This window comes from Balaenoptera musculus, chromosome 8 (genome assembly GCF_009873245.2).
Source record: "Balaenoptera musculus isolate JJ_BM4_2016_0621 chromosome 8, mBalMus1.pri.v3, whole genome shotgun sequence".
Lineage (NCBI taxonomy): Eukaryota > Metazoa > Chordata > Mammalia > Artiodactyla > Balaenopteridae > Balaenoptera > Balaenoptera musculus.
In genome coordinates, this window is record NC_045792.1 from 84,095,521 (window position 1) to 84,118,147 (window position 22,627).

The 22,627-nt window shown below is 36.0% G+C and overlaps 1 protein-coding gene across 4 annotated transcripts in view; it reads left to right on the plus strand.

The window, feature by feature from the left end:
- Positions 1-22,627, plus strand: part of HIPK3 (homeodomain interacting protein kinase 3) — a 95,102-nt gene that overhangs the window by 58,813 nt on the left and 13,662 nt on the right. For all 4 annotated transcript variants that reach the window (XM_036859681.1, XM_036859680.1, XM_036859683.1 and 1 more), the window contains 6 exons: positions 8,739-8,862; positions 18,960-19,079; positions 19,993-20,079; positions 20,572-20,756; positions 21,827-21,986; positions 22,413-22,536. In XM_036859681.1, coding sequence (XP_036715576.1) covers positions 8,739-8,862; positions 18,960-19,079; positions 19,993-20,079; positions 20,572-20,756; positions 21,827-21,986; positions 22,413-22,536 — 800 coding nt within the window. The remainder of the gene's footprint in view (positions 1-8,738; positions 8,863-18,959; positions 19,080-19,992; positions 20,080-20,571; positions 20,757-21,826; positions 21,987-22,412; positions 22,537-22,627) is intronic.

Consider the following 22,627-nt stretch of genomic DNA (forward strand, 5'->3'; position numbering starts at 1 on the left):
GTAGTAGTTAAAGCATGGATCCTGAAGCCATAATACCTGGCTTTAAATCCCAGCTGCTTGTCACACTAGCTGTATGACCCTTAGGCAAGTTGCTTATCCTTGTGTCTGTTTCTTTATCTATTAAAAGGATTGGTATGAATATCAAATGGGTTAATATTTATAAAGTGCTTAGAGCATTGCCTGGTTCATAGTGCTAGGTAACTGCTTGATGTTACTGCTGTTATTATATTTATTTTAAAGGATTTACACAGAATGAAAAGTAGGTTTAAAAAATGGCAGTGAAATACTTTGATTGTCCTAGAAAGCTAAAGACCAGTTAGCCTCAAAAAAGGCACAGAACTATTAGAAAATATAGGTCAGTTAGTATTTTCTTATTCTGTGGAAAATAAAACTAGAACATAACTTTAATTGAATTGTTAAAAAATACGTTCGGTGTCAATTTGTAGATTTTCTGTTAGTTTGGCTTTCTGTGTTTCTTTCAGTTACAAGATTTTATAATTGAGATGGTATGGTATAGAGAAAGGCTTTTGGAATAAAGGCATTTGAAATCTCATTTCCATCACTTTCTGGGTAACTTCGGGTAGTATATCAGTTATCTGTTGGCTGTGTGACAACTCCAAAACTTAATTGCTTCAAAAACGATTTATTATTTCTCATGATTTTGTGGACTGACTGTACTCAGTTGAGGGGTTCTTCTGTTATATGTGGAACATTTTGTTTACCAGCATTTTTGATCTCGGAACAGAACAACAATGCTGAAATCTGTTTTTAGAACATTTTATTTAAATGAGCTAATGTGTTAAAAGTTATTTCTGTGATGCCTGGCCATTGTTAAAACTCAGGAAATGGTGTTGATTTTTATTTAATAGTCAAAACAATTCAACTGTCCCAAATGTAAAGTGGCTAGCATGTAAAAAAAGTCTCTTGGTCGATACTTGTTTGGCTCATGTGTTTGAGTTAACAAAGCTATTCACAGCAGAACTCTGACAGCTTCCACTGGTTGATCAATTCAGTGAACAAATTAATGAGTGAATGCCTACTATATGCCAGACAATGTTCTCAGTGCTGGGAATATAGCATTGAAAGAATTAAAGTTCTTTCCCTCATGGGTTTTATATTTAGTGGGGGAGGGGAAAACAGATAATAAGCAAACATATATATCAGTTGGTGGCAAGTGCTATAGAGAACACTAAAGCAGGATAAAGGAGGAGAGGTAAGTATATGTGCTGGTGGGGGCTTACCCTTCTGTTTAAGGTGGTCAGGGAAAGCCTTTCTAATAAGATCTTTGGGCAGAAACACAAAGTAAGAGTGAGGGGATCAAGTCCTGCTGTTCCCTCTGCCTGGAACCTTCTTCTAGATAAATGTAAAGGTTTTGAGGCAGCAACTATGGTTAGAGACAGTAAGGAAGCCAGTGTAGGTGGATGAGAGCAAACAAATGAGATAATGGTGGGAAATACTAGACATAGCTGCGGGCTGAATCACGTATGACCTTGGAGGCCATTGTGAGGAAGTTGACTTTACTGTGAGATGGGAAGAAGCTCTTGGGAGGTTTTGAGGAGAAGAGTGATGCGGTCTGACTTGTGTACTAAATGGATCACTCTGGCTGCTAAGTTGAGAGTAGATGGTAGAGGACGGGGCAGAAGCAAGAACAGTTGGGGAGCGTGCAACGAGAGATGCTGGTGGCTTGGACTGGGGTTGTAGCAGTAAAGGTAAAGCAGAATGGTCAAATTCTGGATCTATTTTGCAGATAAAGTCAATGGGATTTGCCGATAAATGCAGGAAGTGAGAGAAAGAGGAGAGTCAAATTTGATTCTCGCACAAATTATGGGCCTGAGAAACTAGGAGGACAGAGTTGTCATTCCTGAGGTGGGGAAGGCTGGAGGAGGAGTGGGTTGGAGGGAATTATGAACATGTTTTGAACATGTTCGGTTTGAGATATCTAGTAGACACTCAGTAAGAGATGTTGAGTAGACAGTTGGATACATAAGTCTGGAGTTGGGGAGAGAAGTCTGGGTTGGAGATACACATTTGGGTTTTAAGAATAGAGGTGGTATTTAAAACTGTGTGATTGGGTGAGATCGCCTAAGGGAAATGAATGTAGTTAGAGAAGATAGGCATCCAAAGACTGAGCCTTGGGGCACCCCAGAATTTAAAGGTTGTAGAAATACGATGGAACTGGAAAGGAATCTGAGAAGGGACTGCAGGTGAGGTAAAGAGGAGAGCAGAGTGGTGTCCTGGCAGTCAGTTGCATACTGTTTAAAGCAGGAGAGCACAATCAACTGTGTCAAATGCTGCAAGTCAAATAAATCAAGGATGTGGCAATGCAATGGCTGATGGTGACTTTGACAAGAGCTATTTTGGTGGAATGATGGGGAAATGAAAGCCTGATTAGAGTGAGTTCAAGAAAGGGGCAGAATTGGAGGCAGCTTTTCTTAACAGTGCTTTCAAGAAGGACTGGTGTAAGGGGGCATAGAGAAACGGGTGATGGCTGAAGGAGAGTATATAAACAAGAAAGTTTTTTCTTTTTCTTTTTTTTTTCAAAATGGGAGATATGGGATATCATTATACATATATATATATATGTAGAGAGAAGGAGGGAGAGGGAGAGAGAGGTTGGTGATGAGAGAGAGTGGGAAATTGGTGGAGTGATGTACTTCAGTAAGTGAGCATGGGTGCCTTAGATAGAAGCACTGACAGATGCAAGTGGGCTAGTAGATGTGGTGGCGAGAATGTGGAAGTTTCTTTCAAATCCCCCCCTGCCCCCAGTAAAGTTGGATGCAAGGACAGGAGTCAGGAGTGAGGATGAGGGAGGAGGTGATGGTTTGAGAAGAGAGGAGGTGTGAATTAGGACAGTGGGAGTATGAATAAATTAAGAGAATGTATATAATGTTTTACATTTTACATAGATTCTTTTACTTAGTCCTTTGGATAATTTTCAGAGCACGCTACATCAGTAAAACCCCATTTTAAAAATGAAAATACTAAGGCTCAGGTAAATTACTTGCTATTAGAGGGATTGCTAGGTGTCTGTTGAGTGTTTAAAATCTAGCTCTATTTAGATGATTTGCATTATTTGAAGTCAGTGCTTCCTTACCAGACTCCCAAGATTTGTCCTCCCAGAACATTCTGCAGAGATTTTTAAGTACCACTATAGCAAAACATTCTTATGAATGTTTTTACCCCAGAATTTACCCATGACCTGTGGTTGACCCCCAAATGAGAGATCACATGTTGTGCCATTCCATTTGTATGACATGTCCAGAACAGGCAGATCTAAAGAGACAAAAAAGACAAAAAAGAGACAAAAAAAAGAGAGATCTAAAGTGACAAAGTAGATTTGTGGTAGCCTAGAGATGGAGGAGTTTGGGAGAAATGGGGAGTGACTGGTAATGGATATAGGGTTTCTTTTGATGGTGATGAAAATGTTCTAAAATTGATTGCAGTAATGGTTGCATAATTCTGTGAATATACTAAAAATCATTGATTGTACCATTTGAATGGGTGAATTGTATGGTATGTGAATTATGTCTTAATAAAACTGTTATTATAAGAAATGCCTTCTGCATCACCTACCTCAAGAGAAGACTGTTCTAATTTTATTATTTTTATCTTTATTGAGTTTACCATTTATTTACCTTTTCCAAGTTTGTGCGGCATTTCTCTGGTATCTTCTTATTGTCAAAAGTAGAGAGAAGCATGTAGCTATACACTTGTATGTAGAGGAGTATCATCAAGAGAAGCCTGGATAGCTGTACCTTTCATTTTTACTGAGTGACATTTCTGACAGAATCATCAGAATCTGGCCCTTAGTTTTGTCATTTCAGAAATTATTTGATCAGTGTCCTAGACTTGACCAGACCTGGGTTCTGTCACTAGATTCTCAAGAAACTGAAATATATCAGCATTATGCTAGTTGATTAACTTTAATGAGAAACGTTAGGCAGACTAAATAATCAAGTTGGCCTAAGCATTATATTCTCTGTATTTGAAAAAATAAGTTAGGAGTCATATTATGATCACTGTTTTCTTGATGGCCATGAAATCATCACATGAGTTCATAGTTCAATGGCATTTGCAAGGATAACCCAGGGCATCTTTCTCTTATAAGAATATAATTGTTCCTAGAACTTGACATATTGAGTTCCTGAACTGAGACATCCCTTTTCCTAACACGGCTGGGTTTCTCTGCCAGTAATTGAATTTTCAGCTTAAAAAAGTAAATAAAAATGAAATAAAGTAATGCCATTATTAGTTATCTTCTTTTCTGAGTGACGGTATTTCACTGTGTTCTTAATTGAACCATCTACTGCTAACATTCTTTTTGAGTTCTCTAGCAAAAGACCCACAAACCATTCAGAGTTCAGTTTACCCAGTTAAAAAAAATTTTTTTTAGCTTCCCCACTTTACCTGTATGTTATATCAGTGTTTCAAGGTTTTAGAAAAGTAAAAAAGGATTTGGTCTTAATAAATATTGATAAATTTTATTAAAGTCATATAGCAAAAAAAGGAAACATGGCATTTTATATGTAGATTGCCTTTGTTACCATATAACCTAAATTTTTGAGTTGGTTTGTGGATTTGCCTTTGACACTTGCCTTCTAATTGTGAGTTATTATTTATAGAGTGGTGAACAACAGGTTTAGTTATACTCTCGGTCCAGTGGACATGTTTAATGTGTGCCTTGCCTGTCTACAGAAGTACAAATGATATCTGTTCCCTGCTATATCCTTAGCACCACCACATTATAGGTGCTCAGAGGGGAGTTAAGTTAGATGAGAAAAGAAGTAGAAGAATTTCCTTTAGGTGTAGAACAAAAGATTTATTTTTAAGAGTGGTCCATAAATCAGAATTTCTGCTGTGGTCATTTATATACAAAAGTATATTTAGCCCAGAGGAATAATTTGAGAGCCAATTAAGATACAACCAGAAAACTAAGCATTATTCATTACTGACAGATGGATATATTATTCTTTAGTGCATAATTTGATTTTAAAAGTTTATTGTATTGTAAGACTGGCCAGCAGAGCTCTGACAGCTCTGGCAGTTTTCATCTAGACTGTAAATGCTTAACGGTATTGCTTTCCCACCTTTTTACATGTGATGATACATATAGAAAATATAATGTTTTATGGCATGCCACGGTAAACTGGAGAGAATTTAGGCACATTTGACTCAGACTTGGTAAAGAAATTTATTACATTTTCTTTATGATATGTAGTATTATAAAATAAAATACAAAAGCTTTTGGGAAGATAGTTGTAGCAGCCTTGGAATTGTGCCATTCGGATCCACTTCAAGAGAACCTCCTGTGAAGAGCGGTTAACTGACAGCCTCCAGCTGTTGTGCCTTTAGGTAATGCATCAGTGCTCAGAGAGGCCCCTTTGCTGCTGGGCTGCTCTCAGCCAGTGACCAAACACAGTGGGGGTCCTAGAGCTGTGCTGTTCTAGTTTGTTGGGGAACTAGCCTAGCAGATAATTTTTGCCTGGGGACTCCCCATTGACCCTGCCAAGATTTTCTCTTAACAGCACTCCTGTTGGAGGTTCTTTCCACCCAATTCTTCCTTTGCACCTCTTTCACAGGTGTCAGAACTGCTCAAGGTCTGAGGCTCTCTTCACCTATTCCTTCTTCCTCTCCCTGTGTATCTTTCAGAGACATTTTCCCCAAGAAATTTCTTGCATATCTTATCTGCTTCTCAGAGGATTTAAACTGATGCAATAATACATAATGAATTTGTATAAAACTTGCAGTTAAAATTCTTTCATTTTTTAAAATGAGAAAGTTGAGTTTGCTTCCATAAATACAACTTTTGAATCTTAGATTTTTATTTGAAGTGGTTTTATACAATTCCTAGTCAAGAGTTTGAAAAGATAACTCTATATTCTTGTCACTGTCAACTAGAAACTTGGCTCATTCATTAAATGGTAACAAATGGCAGAAGGAATTCATCACTCTTTGTCTAGTTGACAGAAACTCTTCTTAATTGTTAACCAGATTTCAAATAATTTTGGTCTCTTTAAGTTGAATATCCTAGATACTATCATTTTGTTAATTTTCTTTCATTACCAAATGCGGTGTTGAAGTTTTCTACAGTAGCCAATTTCAAGTCCCATGAATTTTTTATATTAATTATTTCAAAATAATCATAAAGCTCTTATACGCAGCTATAGCTCAGTCTTATTAATAAGTCTTTAGGATTCAAATTAGTACATGATTAAGTATCACTAGTGAATCTCATTTACTCCATACTTTTGAAACAGGCTGCCTTTTGCTTTGAACCTTTTAAAGTACAGATTAGTATATACCCTTTATAAACTCTTGTGTCCATTTCTCTTTCTTTCTGCCTAGACTTCTATTCTTTGAGGCCTAGTTCAAACCCACATTTTACACTGATGCTTTCTTTCCTTTGTGTGAATCAACCTGTGTTGGCATGACTTATCCGAGAAATGTTTACTGAGTGCATATTCTCTGCTACGTTCTGCGTATAAAATAGTGAACAAAAAAGGATAATATCTCTATATTGTGAATATATAAGATTGATAATTTAGTGTAACCTATTTTTTTATCTTTCTACAATACAGTTTAGCATTTGATTATAGCTGAATATAACTCATGTTTGTACATCTACACACTTACTGAGTTAAGTATTTCGTCAAAAGAATGAAGACCTTTTATAACTATGTTTTAAGGTTCTTTTATGCCTCGTAACATCTCCCCATGACACTTACTTGTTTTTCACAAGTACTTGTGCATTAAGAGTCCACTGAATCTTAAGTATTAATTATAGCAGAGGTGTTTAGGAGTAGAGAGTCACTGGACAGATCTCAAATCTATGGTAGAAAACAATTTGTTTATTATCCTTTGAACTTATTCTGATCAGAAGAGTTGAAGGGAGGAGATGGAATAGTTTTCCCATTGGGTTTAACTACTTGAGTCTAGTGCTTTGGTTCTCAACTTTGGCCATGTGTTGGAATCACCTGGGGAGCTTTAAAAACTACTGATGCCTACCTCCCATCCCCAGAGTTTCTGATTTAATTGGTATGGGGTGTGGCCAGGACAAAGGGATTGTAATGTGCAGCCAAGATTGAGAACCACCGCATTAGGAGATAGTGACAATCAGCACTCTCAGTTAAAAAAAATTAGCAGAAGGCTTATTTTTTTTAACTGTATAAAATATACACTGAGAGATCCTGGGAACAGTGCCATCCCAATAGTAATGAGGACCCATAGCTCATTGAGGGAGTTCCGACTGGTCAAGTCTGGGAAAATTAGAGCATCAAAATAAGTAATTATAGTAATGGATTATAACCCATTGAATAAAATAGGAATCCATTATACTTACGTAGGTAAATAAATGAATAAATTGAAATTGGATTATTTGTACAGTCTCAAATTGAAACTCCACAAAATACTTCATTACAGAGGGGAAAGGAGAAACTTGATAGTGGAGAAATCTAGCAGATACCATGTTAAGTAGTCAAAGTGAATATTATCAGTAGTGGAGCAAATCAAAATTTTGTACCACCTGATAGCATATAATGAGAAAAAAACCCCATCACTTTTTAAACATTTCTCCCAAAGATCTATAACCCTCATCTAATTACAAGAAAACATCAGAGAGACCCATACTGAGGGACATTTAACAAATAACTGGCCTGTAATATCTTATGCCAGGGTCATAGCAATCAAGGAAAAACTTGAGGGACTATTCCATATTGGAAAAGACTGAAAGAGATATGACAGCTAAATGCAGTGCATGATTCAGAATTGGATTCTTTTTCATAAAGGACGTTATCAGTGTAATTGGCCAATCTCGCAGTCCAAGGCTTAGATGGTGGAGATGTATCAGTATTTGTTTCCTGATTTTGATGATTGTATTGTGATTATGTAGGAGAATATTCTTGTTTGTAGGAAATACGAAGCATGCCATTATTTGGCAAATTACTCTCAAGTGGGTTAGGAGAAAGTATTTATTGTACTGTTCTTATAACTTCTCTGTAAGTTTGAGACTGTGCAGGATAACTATGATTGTATGACTTTGGATTTAGAGAACTCTTAGAATGTTAATTTTCTTATGGAAAAGTCATGTGAAGTAGCAAGATAATTTATCGGGGAATTGTATCTTTCATGAAATAATTTTCCAAATAATCAAAGCTCTTCAAGTGCTAAAATGCTTTTTTAACTGTTTTGATGTATCCTGTACTTTTCTGCCTTTTAAGGCTGAATATATTGAACTTGGTTTTATCTGTTTTGGATAACAAATAGCCCAGTTTTTATTATTATCTTCTGAAGTAATACCCACGTCTAGATCCATGGTTAGCCTTTGGGGTTTTGTTTTGTTTGGTTTGGGTCTTATATTCCGGTGTCTGGCTTTAAGTTCTGTTGGTGTCATGGTGCATGTATTTTTAATTTGTCAGTTCTCTTTCTAGTGTGTTATTTCTAATCTCCTGTAGTCTCAAAAACAAGATCTATGCTTTTCCTTTTTTTACTGTCATGTTAGTAAAACTCGGATTAAGTATAGATATTTTATCATGTTGTTGTACTCATAGCACCCCTTGAAGTTTAATTCAGGATTATGGCTAGGTTTCAACAAGTTCTGAAAAATGAAGACTTACTATAAATAGTAGATGATTTCGCTCTCATTTTACAAACTTCTCTTAGAATATCAGATGAATCGGATAATTTTAAAAGAAAACTGCTCTGATTGATTGATTGATTATTATTATTTTTTTAAATTTCAGAGCTCCAGAGATTATATTGGGGTTGCCATTTTGTGAAGCCATAGACATGTGGTCACTGGGATGCGTGATTGCAGAATTATTCCTTGGATGGCCTCTCTACCCAGGAGCCTTGGAGTATGACCAGGTAATAGAACTGTCGTGATAACCCAGTAGAATTGGTAGAATGTAAAGAAAAATAATAGACTTACAGGAATGCATTTTCCCAGGTATACAATACATATGAGACTCTTTTTAGAATAAATTGGCAAAACCTGGGATCTAACGGAATTTAAATTCAGGATCTCAAAACAGAACTTGATTTTTAAAGTGTTTTCATAAACAAGGGTATAATCCACAGGCCTGAAAACCTTTTGGGAGAATTTTTTTGGTACCATTTTTATATTATAGATATATAAAGGGCTGGACTGTGTCCATTTAAATGATAGTGCTTTGCTTGGGTGACAGACATCACTTGGGTGATGACGGCTGAAATGTCAGCCTCTTCCAAGGAATAAAAGTCATCATAGCTGCTGGTCTTGAACCAACAACCTTTACTGGTGGTCTTAAGTACCTCAGTCACCCTAACCCTCTTTAGTATTTTTAGCTGTTTTTGGTGGTGCTAAAAGTCTAGCTTAACATTATTGAAATGACTCTCAGTAGAATCCAGCAAATCACCTCATTACACACTTTTCATGGTAGTTTTCAGGTGTGTTCATTAGTCTCTCTAAGCTACTAGACAATGTTGTTTGCTATTTACTTGGTTTTTAATATCAAGATTCTTTTTTGGGTAATTGTTACCTTCTTCACTATTATTTGAAAGTTTCATAGCATCTCCCTTATTAGAGAGATATATACTCAACTCATATTTTAGTAGAAAATGTTAGTCAGAATTAACAGTGGTTACATATATTTTGTCTGGCTTGTATTTTTATTTAAATGATATACTATTTAACTTTTAAACATGAAAAAAATAGAAAACAGAACATTTTAAAGCACACATAACTTGTAGCAAAATGCCTGATTTTAGCTTTCTATATAAAAGGGGATATGAGAGGTAGTTAATTTAGTGACTTAAATGTTGCTGAGATGACCCTAAAAGTCATTTAATATTAATTATTAGGTTAGATGTTATCATTAACTTTAATCTTATCCTCTTCCAATGACTTTCTACCCATAAAATTTCTTTTAGGCCAGGTTTTTTTTAAATATTCTCTACTTTCCCCCTCCATGTTCAGCATACCTCTTAAAAGACCACTTCCATAAAAATTTCCGTACATTCTAGCTTCCTTCATCTTTTTACCCAATCATTAACTTCGATGCAGGTGCCAAACTGTTACTAGTTTTGAAAGAGTTAGTGATCTAGTTGGAGAGTCCCATAATCCCTTAGCTGCTGAAGTACTGAGGTACCTGTCAAATTCTAGAAATATACCTTTGGCTTTGTGGACCACAATTTATGACATGCATAGTACTCTGGAGCAGGACACCATCTAGTGGCAATATAAAGGTCAGTTTGCTATTGTACTCTGGATTTGGACTTTACAGTTATAGTGTTGGACAACTAATGTTGATACTGAAAAGGACCCTACAGATTATCTAGTTACTACCCCTTCACATTTATAAAGGAGAAAACTGAGGCCTGGAAAAATGAAATGACTTGTCAAACGTTACAATGGTAATTTAACACAAAGTCCTGACCAAAGCTCAGTTTTTCTAAAATCTATAACAGATTTTTTTTTTTTTAAACTAGGAGGTGTTATCTGATCCAGATTAACAATATTTTCAGAATGTATATTACTTTAATTCCAAAAGGGTACAGTAATTGAAAAAAGTTATTAGCATATAGCATAAATAGCCACACAGTTATCAATTCAGTGTTTTAAAAGGTATTTTCCAAGATATATGAATGCAAACGAATAGGAGTGATGTGTTTTTTGGTTCCAGTCTTGGACTTCATACTCATTTTCAAATATGATGCTTGCTGTATAGGTTTTGATAAATGTCTGTTTTCAAGATAAGGGCTATCCCTTTATTCCTAATTTTAAGGTTTTTTTAAAATCCTAAATTGGTTTTGGACTCTGAAATGCTTTTGTGCATCTATTAAAATATTCACGAGTGGGGTTTTTTGGGGTTGTTTTTTTACTTTAGTCTATTTATGTGGTTGAATTTCATAAAATTTCCTCAACTCCCTGGATTATGATCAACTAATTAGGATGTGAAAGGGCATGCCTCTGTCTGTTATCTGTTTCCTATTCTGGGCATCAGCTGCCATGATATACTTGGATACCCAATTGGGGTGTTGTTGCTATTTTATTTTTTTAACTTATTTTTTGCCTTACAGTGGCAGTACAGTGGGCAATAGTAGTAACATTACTAATTAATACTTATCGAGCTCTTTTGTGTGCCTGGAACTGTCAACACTTTAACTCATTTAATGTTCACAACAACCCTATGAAGTTTTATAGATGAGAAAGCTGAGGTGTGGGGAAGTTTAATAAGCTTGCCCAATAGTCTAACACGGGCAGTCTGAATTTAGAAGCTATGCTATTAGCAGTAGACCACCTCTACACTACTTCATGGATAATGATACTTTCAAGACACTAAAAGAGTCCAGCTGAACCCTGCCCTAGTCTGCCCTAGCTCCCTGGCACTGGCCCTCTTCCAGACTCCACCTCTACCCTACTACCACTGTCAATCTGCTATTGCTTGAAGAGGGTTTTCACAGTCTGTATATTAGTTATTCAGATTCATCAACCTCCATTGTTATTCTGTCTCCAAATTTGAGTTCTAGGGAAGGAGCCAGCAGCCTGTGCTAGTTTATCGTTTTGTCCTGTGATAACTTTTTATTTTTAATCAGTCATCAATTTTATACACATCAGTGTATACATGTCAATCCCAATTGCCCAATTCAGCACATCCCCACCCCACCGCGGCTTTCCCCCCTTGGTGTCCATACGTTTGTTCTCTACATCTGTGTCTCAACTTCTGCCCTGCAAACCGGTTAATCTGTACCATTTTTCTAAGTTCCACATACATGCGTTAATATACGATATTTGTTTTTCTCTTTCTGACTTACTTCACTCTGTATGACAGTCTCTAGATCCATCCACGTCTCAACAAATGACTCAATTTCATTCCTTTTTATGGCTGAGTAATATTCCATTGTATATATGTACCACATCTTCTTTATCCATTCGTCTGTCGATGGGCATTTAGGTTGCTTCCAGGACCTGGCTATTGTAAATAGTGCTGCAATGAACATTGGGGTGCATGTGTCTTTTTGAATTACGGTTTTCTCTGGGTATATGCTCAGTAGTGGGATTGCTGGATCATATGGTAATTCTATTTTTAGTTTTTTAAGGAACCTCCATATTGTTCTCCATAGTGGCTGTATCAATTTACATTCCCACCAATAGTGCAAGAGGGTTCCCTTTTCTCCACACCCTCTCCAGCATTTGTTGTTTGTAGATTTTCTGATGATGCCCATTCTAACTGGTGTGAGGTGATACCTCATTGTAGTTTTGATTTGCATTTCTCTAATGATAAGTGATGTTGAGTGTCCTTTCATGTGTCTGATGGCAATCTGTATATCTTCTTTGGAGAAATGTCTATTTAGGTCTTCTGCCCAGTTTTGGATTGGGTTGTTTGTTTTTTTGATATTGAGCTGCATGAGCTGCTTGTAAATTTTGCAGATTAATCCTTTGTCAGTTGCTTCATTTGCAAATATTTTCTCCCATTCTGAGGGTTGTCTTTTCGTCTTGTTTATGGTTTCCTTTGCTGTGCAAAAGCTTTGAAGTTTCATTAGGTCCCATTTGTTTATTTTTGTTTTTATTTCCATTACTCTAGGAGGTGGATCAAAAAAGGTCTTGCTGTGATTTATGTCAAAGAGTGTTCTTCCTATGTTTTCCTCTAAGAGTTTTATAGTGTCCGATCTTACATTTAGTTCTCGAATCCATTTTGAGTTTATTTTTGTGTATGGTGTTAGGGAGTATTCTAATTTCATTCTTTTACATGTAGCTGTCCAGTTTTCCCAGCACCACTTATTGAAGAAACTGTCTTTTCTCCATTGTATATCTTTGCCTCCTTTGTCATAGATTAATTGACCATAGGTGCGTGCGTTTATCTCTGGGCTTTCGATCTTGTTCCATTGATCTATGTTTCTGTTTTTGTGCCAGTACCATATTGTCTTGATTACCGTAGCTTTGTAGCATGGTCTGAAGTCAGGGAATCTTGATTCCTCCAGCTCCGTTTTTTCCCCTCAAAACTGCTTTGGCTATTCGGGGTCTTTTGTGTCTCCATACAAATTTTAAGATGATTTGTTCTAGTTCCGTAAAAAATGCCATTGGTAATTTGATAGGGATTGCATTGAATCTGTAGATTGCTTTGGGTAGTATAGTCATTTTCACAATATTGATTCTTCCTATCCAAGAACATCCATATGTTGGTATCATCTTTAATTTCTTTCATCAGTGTCTTATAGTTTTCTGCATACAGGTCTTTTGTCTCCCTAGGTAGGTTTATTTCTAGGTATTTTATTCTTTTTGTTGCAATGGTAAATGGGAGTGTTTCCATAATTTCTCTTTCAGATTTTTCATCATTAGTGTATAGGAATGCAAGAGATTTCTGTGCATTAATTTTGTGTCCTGCAACTTTACCAAATTCATTGATTAGCTCTAGTAGTTTTCTGGTGGCATTTTTAGGATTCTCTATGTATAGTATCATGTCATCTGCAAACAGTGACAGTTTTACTTCTTCTTTTCCAATTTGTATTCCTTTTATTTCTTTTTCTTCTCTGATTGCCGTGGCTAGGACTTCCAAAACTATGTTGAATAATAGTGGTGAGAGTGGACATCCTTGTCTCATTCCTGATCTTAGAGGAAATGCTTTCAGTTTTTCACCATTGAGAATGATGTTTGCTGTGGGTTTGTTGTATATGGCCTTTATTATGTTGAGGTAGGTTCCCTCTGTGTCCACTTTCTGGAGAGTTTTTATCATAAATGGGTGTTGAATTTTGTCAAAGGCTTTTTCTGCATCTATTGAGATGATCATACGGTTTTTATTCTTCAATTTGTTAATATGGTGTATCCCATTGATTGATTTGCGTATACTGAAGAATCCTTGCATCCCTGGGATAAATCCCAGTTGATCATGGTGTATGATCCTTTTAATGTGTTGTTGGATTCTGTTTGCTAGTATTTTGTTGAGGATTTTTGCATCTATATTCATCAGTGATATTGGTCTGTAATTTTCTTTTTTTGTAGTATCTTTGTCTGGTTTTGGTATCAGGGTGATGGTGACCTCATAGAATGAGTTTGGGAGTGTTCCTTCCTCTGCAGTTTTTTGGAAGAGTTTGAGAAGGATGGGTGTTAGCTCTTCTCTAAACGTTTGATAGAATTCACCTGTGAAGCCATCTGGTCCTGGACTTTTGTTTGTTGGAAGATTTTTAATCACAGTTTCAATTTCATTACTTGTGATTGGTCTGTTCGTATTTTCTGTTTCTTCCTGGTTCTGTCTTGGAAGGTTATACCTTTCTAAGAATTTCTCCATTTCTTCCAGGTTGTCCATTTTATTGGCATAAAGTTGCTTGTAGTAGTCTTTTAGGATGCTTTGTATTTCTGTGGTGTCTGTTGTAACTTCTCCTTTTTCATTTCTAATTTTATTGATTTGAGTCTTCTCCCTCTTTTTCTTGATGAGTCTGGCTAATGGCTTATCAATTTTGTTTATTTTCTCAAAGAACCAGCTTTTAGTTTTATTGATCTTTGCTATTGTTTTCTTTGTTTCTATTTCATTTATTTCCGCTCTGATCTTTATGATTTCTTTCCTTCTGCTAACTTTGGGTTTTGTTTGTTCTTCTTTCTCTTGTTCCTTTAGGTGTAAGGTTAGATTGTTTACTTGAGATTTTTCTTGTTTCTTGAGGTAGGCTTGTATAGCTATAAACTTCCCTCTTAGAACCGCTTTTGCTGCATCCCATAGGTTTTGGGTCGTCGTGTTTTCATTGTCATTTGTCTCTAGGTATTTTTTGATTTCCTCTTTGATTTCTTCAGTGATCTCTTGGTTATTTGGTAACGTATTGTTTAGCCTCCATGTGTTTGTGTTTTTTACGTATTTTTCCCTGTAATTCATTTCTAATCTCATAGCATTGTGGTCAGAAAAGATGCTTGATATGATTTCAACTTTCTTAAATTTACTGAGGCTTGATTTGTGACCCAAGATGTGATCTATCCTGGAGAATGTTCTGTGTGCACTTGAGAAGAAAGTGTAATCTGCTGTTTTTGGATGGAATGTCCTATAAATATCAATTAAATTTACTGTCTCATTAGTGCTTTATGTATTTGATTTGACTTATATTTGCTGGGAAATATCAGTAACATTCTAGGAAATAAAATAATATTTTTATGGATGAAGGGACAGTATTTACTTGGTAAATGTTGTTTGCTCTTGAAAAATGTTTGTTAGAGTTTAGGTAGAATCTTATCCAGAACAGCTGAAAGCCTGAATTTATATTCAAATTTTATTATACTTGGTAATATCAAATTATATCTTATGTAAGAAGAATAAAGCTCACTCCAGGGGTGGGGGTGGGAATCTTCAAAGAATTCTATTTTGTCAAGCTATTCAGGTCTCAGAGAGACCTTCTCAAGTTGACTCAAGGAAGAGTTCATTTATTTATGTGTGGACTGTCCAAAAATCCAAGAATGAGCTTTATTATGACTCGATTTTGTGAAGTCTGGAGTTGAAGGTGCTTTTAGATTCAAGGCAACACTTAGAGAAATTAATAGGCTTTGGTAGAATTTCACTCTGGGGCTCGATCTTAAGTGTAACTTAGCTGCTCTTTAAGTGCTTTTATCTGTTCTGATTCTAACTTGCTACTCAGAATTTCTGCTCATTCTTAACTCTGGTTATGTTAACATGGTCATCAAACTCTAGCTCTGCCTTATAACTCTTCAGCTCATCCTCCAACAGTATCTGGAATTTCTTAGTTTGCGTTTCCGACACTGTAAATCTGATTTGCTTAGCTTAATTCTAGTTGAGTTCACAAGGCAAATTTATGAATTAATTGCTTCTAGGTCAGGTCTGCACCCTTCATCCACTGGAGACAGGAGGGGCATACAGATGGACCAAGTTCTTTTCAAATGACTGGCAGGCATTACGACCAAAAATAAACTTGGCAGGTTCATTTGCCGTTTTCTTTTTTCAGTGCCATCTCAACTTCTTAGGTATATTAATTGCTCTATTGTATTCTCTTAGCACTTTGTTTTCTTCTTTATAATGGCATTTCCTAGTTTAATTGCAGATTATGTGCTTAAATATTTATTCTACTGAATTTTTTGAATAAATTTTGAAGATTGGCAACATATTTTATTGTTCTGCATAGCTTTAGCATCTGACACATAATAAATGCCCTGTGTATGTTTGTTGAAATTGAATTGTTGAGCACCTTTCTTACCATCTGTGATACTCTGATGCAACATCAAGGTACTAAGCTCTTAGTACTTTTCATTTTCTGTTTCCATAAAACAGGGAACTCAGGCACTTGGGGGATGTGGGGTGAGCGGGAGGTACTGCACTTTAATGTAATGAAACTAATTTGTAAGGTGGAGATTTTAGTTATCATTTCATGTAAAATTGGGGATACAAATATGCATGAACATAGACTCTGTTGTTAGGAGGGGCATAGTCTAGCAGGGAAGACTGACATGTAAAAATAATTGTAATGTAGTGTTATAAATGCAGTAAAATTGTTATGTTCTAGGTGTGATGGTAGCACAGAGGAAGGTGATTGCCTCTGTTTTGGATGGTTAGGCCTAGCTTTACAGAGGAGAAGTTCTTGAATTGAGTCTTGAAGGAGGAACAGTAAAATTTGCCACATGGATTTGGTGAAGTGGCAGGGAGGGGAGTAAGGAGGGAGAGGAACAGGGATGTTGATAAGTAGGGGTTGGAGAGCAATCTAGGAAAGAGAAACTAACCCATGCAAGGTTTAGCAGGTGCTAGAGGGGGCTGGAGTACAGGAGCATGTAAAGAGCCCGGAAGAGATAAAGCTGGAGGGCCTGTGTGCCATGTTTAGAGATTTGGAATCCATCCTGTAGGCAGTAAAGTAATTTTATACAGTGGAGTAATAATCAGATTTGCATTTTATTAAAATGGCTGTTAGCAATTTCTTGTTCTTAGCAATGTGAATAATGAATTGGGAGTGAGTGGATGGGGTCATTAGGGAGGCAGGTAGACTAATTAGGAGGCTTGTGAGATTGTATAACTCAGAATTGAAGAAGACCTGAAAGAGGAATGGAGAGGAGAGACAGTTATGAAAAATACTAATGAGGTAAAATTGTTACGGTTTTGGATGTTGGGTGATGAGGGCGAGGTAATTGTTGGGCATAAATTTCAGGTTTCTGATTCGGGTGGTTGGTGGTGGTCTCCAAAGGGGGAAATACATGAGGATTAACAGGTTTAAGGAAAATCAGTTTAGAATATGTTCACTTCGAGGTACCTGAAGGCCTGCCAGATGGAGAGTATCAGCAAGCAGTTGGATCTACAGCTCCAGAGCTAGAGATAAATATTTAGACATAGAATTAGAGATAAAACTATGGGCACATGGGGCTTGTAGAGGGAAAGAAGATAGATAAAACTCTAGAATGCAATGCCATATAAAAAATGGAGGAAGGCAATTAAAGAGTGCCAAGAAGTAGGAAGAGAAATAGAAAAGAATGATGTGGAAAAGAAAGGAACAGAGTTTTCAAGTTATTCACTTGAAAATAGCCAATAGCGTTGAAGTAAGATAAGGATTAATATGGGACTATTAAATGTGTCAGTTAATAACAGGACAGTATCATTTCGTGAGAGTAATAGTAAAATTCCAGTTGTTGTGTGTTGAGGTTAGAATGGAAAGTAAAATGTAGACCACTATTTTAAGGCTTTTAACTGAATGAGAAAAGTGTTTTAAATAGTTAAGGGAGTTTTTTGGGTTTTTTTGTTGTTTTTAGGCTGGAAGATATTAAACATTTTTGTAGATAGAGGGCAAAAATCTCATACAGAGGAAGAAATACAAGATGCAGGAGAGGATGGACTAGTTGTACTTGAAGTTTAAAAAAAGAATCCTGTGTTCTCAAACACAATTTCAAGGGGTTAAGCCTCTGTTTATTCCCTGTGCTGCCCAGTTGTTGATCTGGGGAACAGATATTTGAGGGCCAACTATGTACCAGACACTGTCATGGGTGTACGTGTAAGAAAACAAAACAAAGTTCTTCCCTTCATGAAACTTAGATTCTACTGCAGAATGGGTAAGAAAATACAAAGTAAATGTACAGAATATCAGATGATAAAAAGCGCAGTAGAGAAAAATACAACAGAATAAGTAGAGATAGGGGTACTGAGCAGGGGAGAGCTTGTTCGTATTTATTAGTGGGGCATGAAAGGCCTCATGAATAAGGTAACATTTGAGCTGAGAGCTGAAGGAAGTGAAGCACTAGCCATACAGATGTCTGGGGGAACAGTGTTCAAACAGAAGGATGTTAAGTTCAGAGACCCTGAGGCTGGAGCTTTTCAATGTCCTCCTGAGAGAGCTCATCTACACCTGTGTCCTCCTCTACTGACTCAAGCACACATATGCTAGTGACATAGACGCATCCCCTCCAATGCTCCTATAACCCTAATTCACCACGTCAGCTTGTCACTAAGTCAAGTAACTTGTCAGTTGCCTGTGTAGATTTCTCCAGTTTCTCCGGTGGTTTCCCAGTATTACCTCTCGGAGTAAAATCCAGACTTCTTAACCTACTGATAAAGCCCTTTGCCTGCTAGATCAATTTCGTCTCTTGCCATTTCTCCCTTAGTGAACTTCAGTCTCTGAATGTGTGGATGTATTCTTTTTATTTTCCATATTTACTCATATTATAACCTTAGCATAAATCATAACAATTCAGATTTTTTCCCATTCCTTCAGGGCTAACAAACTGTTTGTTCTTTTTGACCCAACTTGAGCATCACCTCATCTGGAACTTTATATGACTACAATTATTTTATGTGTCTCTTCTTTGCCTTTCCATAAGGCATGTATTTATTATACCTGTATTATATCAATATATATTACACTGTATTATAATTGCTTACTTCTATGTTCCCCACTAGACTGATTTCTTAGGGCACACACTGTACCTCATTTAACTCTTGACCTAACATCTAGCTTAGTGTCTGATATAGTTGTTCAATAAATATCTTAATGACTCTTCTGTTTTGTAAATTATTTTTCAGATTCGATACATTTCTCAGACTCAAGGTTTACCAGGAGAACAGTTGTTAAATGTGGGTACAAAATCCACAAGATTTTTTTGCAGAGAAACAGATATCTCTCATTCTGGTTGGAGATTAAAGGTAATTCATTAAAAAAAATATTTAGAAAAACATTTTCTAAGATGCCTCATGTTCACAGATAATACACTCTTTGCCTATTTTTCTTTCATTGCACTTTTTTCTTCTTTTGAATTCTCATTTTTGACAGTCCCCCTCCCCCACCCCCCTTTTAACGAGGAGAGTCCTTTCTGAATACCTTAGCTCATTCTCTAACCTGGCAACACAATTATTAACTCATTTTAAATAGTTAAAAAAATTTTTATGTGTATCATTTTGTGTTTATCTTCCCTACCCAGTTCTACATTTATTAAGCTTTATAGGACAGGGATTGAATCTAACCACTTACTACATAACCCAAGTACCTAATTTATTCCTAGGATTAGTAAATCTTTAATGATTAACTTTAGTTATTTTGTTAAGGAAATTTATCTATATGTGTAATATTTTTTGATCTGAACCTGAACTTCTCATTTTTTGTATACTTCTAAAAACTTACATTTAAAAAAAATTGTATTTTATTTATTTATTTTTGGCTGCATTGGGTCCACTCTTTGTTGCGGTTAGTGGGCTTCTCATTGCAGTGGCTTCTCGTTGCGGAGCACGGGCTCTAGGCGGGTCGGCTTCAGTAGTTGTGGCTCACGGGCTCTAGAGCGCAGGCTCAGTAGTTGTGGCACACAGGCTTAGTTCCTCCGCAGCATGTGGGATCCTCCCGGACCAGGGCTCAAACCCATGTCCTCTGCCTTGGCAGGTGGATTCTTAACCACTGCACCACCAGGGAAGTCCCAAAATTACATTTTTGATAGTTATTCTTTTGAAACTACTACTTGCCTTAGAATATTCAATATATTAGGCTAAATGTGCCAGAATTGAAGAAATAAAGAATTTACAAATGGTGGGTAATAAGATATTTTCCTTCTCTGATATATTCGATAAGACACTGGAAGAACATGAGGCTGAGACAGGAATGAAGTCTAAAGAAGCCAGGAAGTACATATTCAACAGTCTGGATGATATAGTGCATGTGAGTACCGCAGTCACATTTGTCAATCTTATGCTTAAGTTGGTGGACTTGAATGCCAAGAATGCCAAAACACGTTAATCATTTTCTACGTGACGTAGAGTGCTTGCTGTTTTTAAGCTTTTCAAACAAAATTGATTTTAAGGTTTCAGGAACTAAATTGCATTCATCTTTATCAAATATTTAATTTGTATTATTCAAGTATTTTCTTTAAAAAGGAAAACTCTAACAGACATGTTTCTTTTCCTTACATCTCTCTAGAAGTGGCTATTTGTTTAGTTAAAAAAATTTTTTTTTCCTGCTTTGAATGCTCTTTGGTACCTCAAAATATTTTTGAGGATTTGTTAACCTCAATTGTTCTTTCTTATTTCAAAATAATTGTAGTTCTTTGTTCTTTCCTGTGTTGTGGGCTTTTTTTGTAAACTGTGAGGCTTTAACATATACTACCTTGTATGGCTTATTTTTATTCGATGACTTGAAATTTTGATTTTGCAGGTGAACACAGTGATGGATTTGGAAGGAAGTGATCTTTTGGCTGAGAAAGCTGATAGAAGAGAATTTGTTAGTCTGTTGAAAAAAATGTTGCTGATTGATGCAGATTTAAGAATTACTCCAGCAGAGACTTTGAACCATGCTTTTGTTAATATGAAACATCTTCTAGATTTCCCGCATAGCAACCAGTATGTTACTCTAAAATCTTTTAAAATGATTCTGGAGAAATGATAATGCTGTTTGTGGTAAACCAGTGTGTTAGAAAAATGATTCAATTTCTTCATTAAATATAAGTAAACTGAGTAAAAAGAGGTTAAGCTAACTTGGCCAAGTTCACATAGACAGTAAATTGCAGAGTAGAAATAGAATGCAAATCTAAATCACATTCCAATGTTCTTTTTCCAAAATAGTATACTGAGAATGACTGAGTGATGTCGTTTTACATGACATTCTTACCTTAATAACCAGGCATATTTATAGTTAAAGGAAGTGTTAAGTTGTTCCTCCCTCAATTTTGAGTCCTGCAAACTCCATTTTCAATTTCCTTTCACAGCATTTGCTTTTCTTTTCCCCCTTCTTTCCCCTCTGTGTTGTGGAAGGAAAGGAGGTTTTTTTTATGGGTTAGTAGAGAAGAGTATATGCCCAAATTGAGAAGGACTTAGAAGAGTTACCTTAGGCAAATCTTGTGAATTCTTTGAACCCCAGTCCTCTTTTTTATAGGCTGAAGAGAGTAAAGTAAGTGACTTAAAATAGCTTCTTTTAATATTTTAAAAATATTGAATGAAGGAGGTAAAGGAACAAACTGATATTCGTTATTGTGAATTACAATTAAAATAGATGTTTTTATAAAGCCCAACTAGTCTCCACACCCCCAGTACTTAAAAATGTCTAATGGTTTCTGTATATAAGCACTTTGAAAATAACGTAGTAACCACATACATGATGCCATTAATTTAGGGATGTGGAGATTTAGAAGTTTAGAAAAAAACTGTTTAGGGTAGGGGTCATAAAATTATAACCAAAAAGTGCCCACTATTGCTTTGCTGTCTCAAGAAAATATTCCAGATACAAGTATATACTTCTGCTTGCTTTGAAATTTGATCTTACAGGATTTCCTAGTAGAAATACTATTGGAAATATGCAGATTAAGTGTAAGCCATAGACTTTTTTTTTCCTTTTAGAAATAATTTTTAATCTTAAACTACTCTAAACATTAAAAAAATAATATTACAATTACCTTTCGATTTTTCTTTTGCAGTGTAAAGTCCTGTTTTCATATTATGGATATTTGTAAGTCCCATCCGAATTCATGTGACACAAATAATCACAATAAAACTTCACTCTTGAGACCAGTTGCTCCAAGCAGTACTGCTAATCTGACAGCAAATTTTACTAAAATTGGCACATTAAGAAGTCAGGTAAGAACTTATAGTATTTAGTATTTGATAATTTATGCTCCTCTTTTTTTTTTTTTTTTTTTTAATGATTGCTCATTTGCTTTTGAAATATGCAGAAGTTTCCATGTCAGCAGTTAGAAGTTCCAGTGCTGATGAAGTCTTACTATGGCTGTTCTGTTAAATCTCTAATATTTCAGGGTAACAGTTGGAGCATATCTACTCAAATCCATTTTTTTCCTTCACCTTTTATTCTTTCAGTATGATCTACCTGCCCTTCTATGTCTCAACTCTACAAAAAGTAGACTTCAGTAAGATCAATTTCTGGGTCCATTTTTATCATAGAATTATGATTTTTTGAAATGCATTTGATTTCTGCTTATAAAGTATGTGTACAGCAATTAGAAGCCTGCTCTGTATAATGAATGCCATGTACGTCTATCGTTTCAGGCATTAACCACATCTGCTCATTCAGTTGTGCACCATGGGATTCCTCTGCAGGCTGGAACTGCTCATTTTGGTTGTGGTGATGCTTTTCAGCAGACCCTGATTATCTGTCCACCAGCTATTCAAGGTATACTTTTATTTAAATTACACTTTGAATTTAGGCATGCATTACTTTAAAATAAGTTTAGGCATCTATTCATTAAATATACTGCATGGGT